General features: G+C 40.6%; 1 protein-coding gene across 1 annotated transcript in view; it reads right to left on the reverse strand.

Annotated features, from left to right (window-relative positions):
* Positions 1-5,703, reverse strand: part of LOC125490822 — a 28,931-nt gene extending 23,228 nt beyond the window's left edge. The window contains exons 1-2 of the mRNA XM_048631162.1: positions 5,656-5,703; positions 4,027-4,138 (exon numbers count right to left, since the gene is read on the reverse strand). Coding sequence (XP_048487119.1) covers positions 4,027-4,138; positions 5,656-5,703 — 160 coding nt within the window. The remainder of the gene's footprint in view (positions 1-4,026; positions 4,139-5,655) is intronic.
* Positions 5,704-9,278: the final 3,575 nt, after the last annotated feature.

The raw sequence follows: 9,278 nt of genomic DNA on the forward strand, positions 1-9,278 counted from the left end.
ATTATGCTATGCCTTGGTTGTTCAATGTGTGTCACGTACATTGACCTGCTTCAGGTAAGTTCATGAATAAAATTCCACCTAACATAAAAATATCGTTTTAAATAATGTACCTATCAATCTTTCACTAAGAACTGCAGATGGACACCTAGACAGATAGCAGCTTCAAAATTATAACACCCATCTTTTTCTGTCAGCGGTGAAAAGAGGATTTCCCCTACGTTGTAAATTAATAACTAAATAATGAAAGTATAAAGTTACATCCACGTAGGGGGTATTTTGTACCCTCAATTATTCAACTAGGGTTGCCAAAATTGCTTTAGTAATTAAAAATAACCACGAGAATTTGCAGGTCAGTTTAAACCATGTTGTTTTGATTAATTATTACCAATTTGAGGGTTAAAATGGCGACTGGCATTGCTAAATGCGGCTTAAATTAAATTGATAGTATACAGGCTGTTTTGCCATTAGCCGAATCTGATGATTCTGATATAGGGATATAGCGATTAAAATGTTATCCATATTTATACATGGTGTTGCATAAGTGGTAGTCTGCAGTAGATGACTTGACCCTCGCTATTTGAAAAACTTTTTACGGAGACGCAAATTATTTCACAATTATCTAATTTGAGTGAATCTATACATAACACTATTTAATCAGTTAGGTCTACTAATAACTGTAATGAAATATTACAAAAAATATAAAAGTAATTTTAATTCTTAAAACCATAATTAATTACTTTTAGATCCGCCTGTATAAACGTGAATTCGAAATACCTGCGACAGCGGTGGAATATTTTAGCAATCTGTTGGGTCCTTATGAGGGTTTGGAATTTGAAAAATATTTTTATGACAAATATTAAAAATATATTAATAAGTATTTTATTTTAACAGAGTTTGGAATAAAAAGGGGACTTACGAGGGGTGATTGATAAATACTATAAGAGTAATGCCACATTTATTTAAACACAGACAGTTATTTGATCATAAAGTACCTTTCAGAGCACAGCCAATACCTAAACATTCTGCGTAAGATTAAGATACGTTGAACGGGTCATATATATTTTTTTATGTAGCGTGGTAGCCAATAATTTTATTCGTGTTATGGTCACTATAAATTAGTATTGTCTATATTAAGTTTGAATATATTGGTTTGCTCAAATCTCAATATTCTAGAAATGGCGGCCATTTTAAAGTTGATTTGAACTTTTTAGGGTTCCGTAGCCTAAATGGCAAAAACGGAACCCTTATAGTTTCGTCATGTCCGTCTGTCCGTCTGTCCGTCTGTCCGTCTGTCACAGCCGATTTACTCGGAAACTATAAGTACTACAGTGATGAAATTTGATGGGAATATGTGTTGTATGAACCGCTACAAAAATATGACACTAAATAGTAAAAAAAATAATTGGGGGTGGGGCCCCCCATACATGTAACTGAGGGATGAAATTTTTTTTTTCGATGTACATACCCGTGTGGGGTATCAATGGAAAGGTCTTTTAAAATGATATAAAGTTTTCTAAAAAACATTTTTCTTAAAGTGAACGGTTTTTGAGATATCAGCTCTCAAAGTCGTAAAAAGTATGTCCCCCCCCCTCTATTTTTATAACTACGGGGTATAAAATTCTAAAAAAAATAGAGGTGATGCATGCTAATTAACTCTTTCAACGATTTTTGGTTTGATCAAAGTATCTCCTTCCTTTCCTTTCTAAAGTTCTTGAGCGTCTGATCCATCACCAGCTTAACAGTTTCCTAGTGCGAAACAATTTAATGAATCCGTACCAGTCTGGGTTCCGCCCAGGACATAGCACAGTAACGGCTTTGGTGAAGATCACGGATGACGTTCGTCAGGGTATGGAGAATGGTGAGCTGACGGTGCTGTCACTACTCGATTTCAGCAATGCCTTTAATACGGTCGATTACGACATACTATTGGGGGTATTGCGCTCTCTTAACGTATCTCCAACGGTAACTGACTGGTTTCATAGTTACTTGCATGGGCGCCGGCAGCGGATACGCATTGAAGAGTCATTTTCTTCATGGTGCAGCACCTCGGCCGGAGTCCCGCAAGGTGGCGTGTTGTCCCCTCTTCTTTTTGCCATATTCATAAATAGTATTTCTAATAATTTGTCTTCTTCCTACCACCTTTATGCAGATGATCTACAAATATATAGCCAGGCTCCACTATCCGACCTCTCTGTTGTAATAAACAGGACAAATATTGACCTGGAACGTATACTTACGTGGAGCAACGACTTTGGTCTAAGGGTCAATCCAAAGAAAACCCAGGTGATTATACTAGGTAGCCCCAGATTTATATCCATGATCGACTTTGATTCCCTTCCTTCAATAATTTTCGATGGTGTACGTATTGACTGGAGCAAAGAGGTCAAAAACCTGGGGGTGTATTTGGACAGATGCATGACATGGAAGAAGCAGCTGGAAGAAGTTAGTAGGAAGATGTTTGCATCAGCAGGATCACTCCGTAGATTGCGTAACTTCCTGCCCACGGCCACCAAAATTGAGCTTTCTCAATCTTTACTTCTACCTATATTAGATTATGCCGACTCGTGCTATCTAGATCTAACCGAAGAGCAATTAAATAAGCTTGAGCGTCTCCAAAACTTTTCCATAAGGTTCATATTTGGCTTACGCAAATATGATCATGTTTCCGAATTTCGTGCTAAGCTCAAGTGGCTCCCTATTCGTCTTCGCCGTAATACCCACATTCTTTCTCTTCTATACTCTATTCTCTTTAATCCAACCTACCCCCCATACTTAAAAGAGCGTTTTCAGTTTCGTTGTGAATCTCACAACCTGAAACTACGCTCTTCCCATAACCTCCGCCTCAATATCCCGCCTAATACCTCAAAATTCTACAGTTCTTCTTTCACAGTTCGCTCAGTCACTTTGTGGAATGATCTTCCGGAAACTATCCGGCAAGCACCTACGCTAGCCTCGTTTAAAAGAATGGTAAAGGAACACTACATTAAATCCATAGTCTAAAACTGTAATTGAATCCAATTTAACACTGTGTATGTATTTTTATTATATTTATATATTGTATGTATGTTATATAATATATATGTATTATTATATATGTATTATTATGTAATATAGTATGTACCTACCTCTGTTTAAGTATATTTGTAATATTTTAGTTAGTGTGTAGTATATTAAATAATCTACATTCCTTTTTAACATGTACACTGCACCCAATCTTAATCTCTGTTTCCCTCCATCCAAAGGTTGTCTGGCAGAGATCGCTTTTAGTGATAAGACCGCCTTTTGTACCCTAATTAAGTTACATTTTGTTAATTTTATTATTCTGTTTTGGTGTACAAATAAAGTGTATTCTATCTATCTATTCTATCTATCTCTTATAGTTTTTGAGATAGGTTGATTTAACTGTAATTTTGGTTAACTTATTATCGGGAGAGTTTAGGCTCCATTCACCAGGTGTATAAATTGACATAATAAGTTTATTATATTTGCTGCTACGGAACCCTTTGTGCGCGAGCCCGACTCGCACTTGGCCGGTTTTTTTATGTAACTTTTAAGCAGTTGTGGATATTTTTATTTGATAGAGATGTCTTTTTGCGTTTTATTTTATTTCATGTCCGTAAGGAGTTTAAATCTCGAGATATGATTTTCTATAAAGAAGAAGAAAATCTAATTTAGGTTACTAATTTACTAACTCTGTCGGGTCCGAAAAACAACACACTGTATATTAAAATAGCCGAAACCACTACCGCCTGGGCTACAGTGCTGTGGTAAACCAATGTGAATAATGTCATGAATATTCCCTACTCACCCAGACACCCGTAGCCGTCGACGTGCAGCACATATCGAGCCTTGATTACCGTAATATCTACACAAATACATAGATAAATAATAATTATCTACATAGATATACAACAAACACTAGGGGCTGAGCGAGGCTCGATCCCGCGACCTTCCGCTCCGCAGCCGAGCCGTCTCCCAACACAGCTACAGTGATGTTACATAACCTTGTGAATATTGGCTACTCACCGAGACACCCGTACCCGTCCACGTGCAGCACGTACCCGGCGCCGCAGCCGCACTCGAAGGTGCCGTCGTGCAGCTGCAGGCACAGCTGCTCGCACGGACTGACTGACACCAACTATCTACAGGTGTGTCAGCTGTAGATAGTTGGTGTCAGTCAGTCCGTGCGACACACTCATTACATACTTTGTCTAGATTGTGGGGGGTATGTCTACACATTCCTTTACATTCAGTGGCTGCGATCTGATATAGACGTCGATAAATTCGTTTGATGCACGTTCCACCTATCACAGCGCAGTATTTATGTCGAACCGCGATGTAATGACGTTTGTCTATGTCGATAACGGACCCGTGTAGCGGCAACTGTAATATGGGTGTCACACTACATACAAATACATAGATAAATAATAATTACATAGATAAACAACAAACATTATTACCTGGGCGGGGCTCGATCCCGCGACCTTCCGCTCCGCAGCCGAGCCGTCTCCCAATTGTCGCGCTTATGAAAAAAATGGCTAGCTAAGAGGAGAGTAGAAATGAGAAGCCAGGGTTCAGCTTGACACAAATTTATTTAAAGGTCAACGTGGGTTAGGCCTACACTACACGATCAGTCAGTTTTCAGTTGGCACGGATAGGGACTCCCCTGAGTCGAAGAGTATCGGCGTGGAATCCCGATAACGCGACCGGCGTGGAAGTCCTCTTCTCCAGTGCCCAGGTAGGTAGGCAGGCAGGTCACGTGGCCGTTGCGTGCGCGTGGCGTGTAGCTCGGCTGCGCGGCGTGGTCAGCAACACGAAGGTAGGGGGTTGCCGAACCAGCACGTAGAGGGCGAGCCGTAGAAGCCACGTAGGTGAACGGTGGAGTCGGTAAACCGTACCGTGGACCCCGAAAGTGGGGAAGATTCACACACTGAATTTAGACTTTAAGAATGAATAACTAACATAAGTTATTATATATTATGCAGCGATAAGACGTCCGTTCAGAGCGGAGCAAAGTGGAAATGCGCGCTGGTTAGAGAGACACGCACTCGGCGTCCCGCGGTCTGAGGTGGAATGGGAGGAGCGCTGGCCGCCGACCGCTGATGGCGGGGCAGGCGAGCCGGAGGGTTGAGAGGGGATACGCAACTAGGCAGGTTCCAAAACAAAAGGGCCAGTGTTGTAGTTAGTGTCGATTTTAAGCGTTTATCGAAACGTCGATAGTAAGTATCGATAAGTTAGTACATATCGAATATGTAACTAAATAAATGTTTTATTTAGGTACGTAACTACTACTGTCTTACTAAATTAAATTTATATTAGGTAGGTATTTATGTCTAGTACATAAATAACGCTACAGTTACCCCGCTCGCTGCCCAAGGATTTTGCCTACTGATAGAAAAAATCCGCAGCTAAACTAATGCTCCTATCAAAGATACTACCTTAAAAAAAATATACTTCACTTTCAAATTCTGTCATACTTCACCTTTCAAAATAACCTTATTAAATATAAATTAAAATAATAAGGCGTCCTTACATAAGAAAGGCAACTGATATAAAAATCTGTTGACTTAAGCAGATGTCTTTGATAAGACATAAAAATTAAAGGGTAACTGTTTTAACGAGGGAAAAAAAAGTTGACTACTGTGCATAATTAACTAGCTTCAGGTCCTTAATATGCCAAGCACCAAGGTCCTTGCCAGTCATGTCCTGCAATTGATAAACTAGAGGAGATTTCTTTGCAGTGACTCGACATTTTAAAAATTTGGGGGCTAATTTCTTGCTGAAATGTTGGTCTTTGTCACTCTGAAAATACGTTCTCTTGTAAACTATGTCGTTAACTTGAAATTCGGCATTTCTTCGCCTTAAATTGTAACGAGACGAATTTTTCATGTGCGCTTTCCAAAGAGAAGCTTGGACGTTATTGAAGATACCGGCCAGATGACCAACATTTTCGCAATAAATATCGCGAGGTAAAAACAATACTTCGTCTCCCAAATCGGAATCCAGGTAGTGGGATCCGCAGGTGACGAGTTCCCTACCATGAACAAGAAATGATGGTGTATAACCGGTAGCTTCATTTACAGAATTGTTCATGGCGAATTGAATTTTGGGTAGGTTAGTATCCCATGACCTATGATCATTCTCAATGAAAGTTGAGACGCACGTCATGACAGTTTTGTTGTAACGCTCAACAGTGTTCACTTGAGGAGTGTACCTTGGCGTAAAATAAACATTAGGGACTTTATATTTCTTAAAGAAGGAATCCAAGTTTTTACTAATAAATTGGCTGCCGTTGTCCAAAAAGATGGTCTGGGGGACTCCGTGGACCAGAAAAACAGAATCCTCTAAGTGTTTGATGACTCCATCGGCTGTAGCCCTTCGCATTGGAAACGTCAGGACATACTTAGAGAAGCAACATACTACCACTAGCAAGTATGTATTTTGCTTCCGACTCGAAGGTAGGGGGCCGACAAAATCGATGGAAATCATCTGGAAAGGACGAGAGCATTGTTTTGGCCTTCCCATCTCACCCAAGGTAGTATGGTTAGGCAGTTTATAAGCAAGGCAGGTGGGGCAAGAGGAAACAAACTTGACAATATCACCGTGCATACCCGGCCAGAAGTAGTGCAGAGCCAAACGATGGTAGGTTTTGTGAATACCCAAGTGACCAGCTGTAGGTGTAGCATGGTTTTCGGATATCACTTGCTGACGCAATTCGTTCGGTACTACTTCTTTCCAAGCAAACTCAGAAGTGAGGTGACATTTGTTTCGGGAAAGTCGAAATAGGCGTTTGTCTTTAATTTGGAAATTTTGAAAACCAGAAGGGTTATTCAAACATTGGTTATAAATATTTTTATACCAACTATCATTAGTGGTGGAAATGTAATCTGCTGTGGAAATTGCAGAGATAGGGACAGCACGGGAAAGGGCGTCGGGGATAACATTGTCTACACCTCTACGATGCTTAATATCGAAGTTAAACATCGAGAGACGGATACCCCAGCGAGCTAACCGGCCAGTTGGATTGTTTAAAGACAAGAACCACTTTAAGGCAGAATGATCTGTATAGACAGTGAATGACTGCCCATTTTCGAGGTAGCAGCGCCAATGTTCAAGTGCTATCAAAACGGCAAGAGTCTCTCTTTCCGTTATGCTATAGTTCTTTTCTGCTCCCGTAAGCGACTTGCTCATATACGCAATCGGACGTTCAACACCATCTACAGTTTGAGTCAGCATTGCACCTACCCCATAATTGCTGGCATCGGTGTGAACCTCAAACGGTAGGTTGTAGTCGGGACAGGAAAGAACGGGTGCTGATATGAGACACTCCTTTAGCTTGACAAAAGCGGCATCTGCTTCAGCAGACCAAGAAAATGGTGGGGCGTTCTTTCTGTTCGAAGTCAGCTTATTGAGTGGTCCAGCAATGGTGCTAAAATTTGGAACAAAGCGGCGGTACCAGGTAGCAGTCCCAAGGAAACGTTTTAGATCTTTCCTGGAAGTAGGGGTAGGGAAATTTAGGATCGCCTCTACCTTCTCGGGATCTGTCCGCAAGCCTTGTGCATCCACCACATAGCCTAAATATTTAAGCTGGCTGCGAAAAAATTGGCATTTATCAATATTTATTGTGAGATTAGCCTGCTGCAACTTTTGAAGAACACAGAGTAGAAGGGAAACGTGCTCTTCAAAGGAGCTACTCACAGTGACGATATCATCTAAATAGCAGAAAGCTTTCAAATCAAAATCTGGCCCAAACAGTTTATCAACAAGACGTTGCTGAGTCGCAGGGGCATTGGTTAAGCCAAATGCTGTAGTTTTGAAGCGTAGGGAACCGCGCCCGGGAACGTAAAACGCCGTTTTGTCTCGGTCTTCCTCTGCGATAGGTATTTGCCAAAAAGCTTTTGACAAGTCGATTGAGGACATGTATTTAGCATCCCTAAGGTTATCCAGGATTTCAGAGATGTAAGGAAGGCTATATGCATCTTTTTTAGTCACTGAGTTGAGCTTACGACTGTCGAGACAAAACCTAGGCTGACCGTTACGTTTGTAGACGATGAGGACTGGAGAGGACCACTCACTCTCACAAGGCTCTATTACGTCCAGCTTCAGCATTTCGTCTACCTCTTGTGTAAGGATACGCTGTTTCTCAGGTGACATGCGATAATACCTTTGACGGACGGGAGGGGAATCACCAGTATCAATGCGGTGGGTGATTAAAGAGGTCCTACCCAATCCCTTTCTTTCCATGGAGATATCTTTAAATTGTTCTATTAGATTGTCAGCAATGATGCGCTGCTTATCATCCAAATGATCATAAGAAGTGACATGAGTGTCGGTGGAAAGGGACAAAACTGAAACAGGGGCTACATTAGAACTGGTTATGTCGATAGAGCCAAGATACTTGGGACATAACTGGAATTTACGCCAAAAATCGATACCTAATATGAGAGGAGTATCAATTGCAGGAACCACATAAGCTCTAATGATATGAAAGTTACCCTCAAATGTGATAGGTAAATTCACATATCCAACACTTTTAATAGTTTGACCACCAGCAGCAACTACAGTCACGCAGTCATCTTTTAGAATGGGACAATCTAATTTTAGGTCATTATAACTGTTGTTACCTAAGATGGTAACGGCAGCACCAGAATCAAGCAAGCCACAAGCTTGTATGTTGTTAATCAAAATATTTGCGTAAGGCCTAGAATCGTTTTCTGGTTTAGATTGCAGAATTGAAGTTACTTTATAGTAAGTGGAGAAATTTTTGATGAACTTTAACCAACAAGCCCAATCTTGTTCATCAAAGTGGTTGGTACTACAATTCTGCTTATTTAGTTTTTTGGCCGAAAAGAAGCGTTTTGGCAGTCGGGACAGTCATGAAATTTGACGTCGGGACGACCACAGCGGAAACAAACAATTTTACGTTCAGCTTTACAGCTTCTAAGTCCATGGGTATCAACCCGGCAGCGAGGACAGAAAAGCTTCTTTTCAACTGTGTGAACAGGTTTAGGACCTTGAAAAGTTTGTCTATAATTATTATTATTACCATTGTTTTGAAAGTTAGGCTTGTTATGGTAATTTGTGTAGCCGGATCTTTGATTTTGACCATAGTTGGGGTATTTATTGTTACCAGGATACGGTTTAGGGTAAGATTTTACGTTTTCTGAAGGTGCTGTGTGATAAGGGTAGGCATAATCCGGAGCCAAAGTAGCAGAGGTTATCTTAGGTGGTTCGTGAAATTGAGACAATCGTGATTGCACGTTCTCATAATTCTTGCA

This window comes from Plutella xylostella, chromosome 28 (assembly GCF_932276165.1).
Source record: "Plutella xylostella chromosome 28, ilPluXylo3.1, whole genome shotgun sequence".
In the NCBI taxonomy this organism is placed as follows: domain Eukaryota; kingdom Metazoa; phylum Arthropoda; class Insecta; order Lepidoptera; family Plutellidae; genus Plutella; species Plutella xylostella.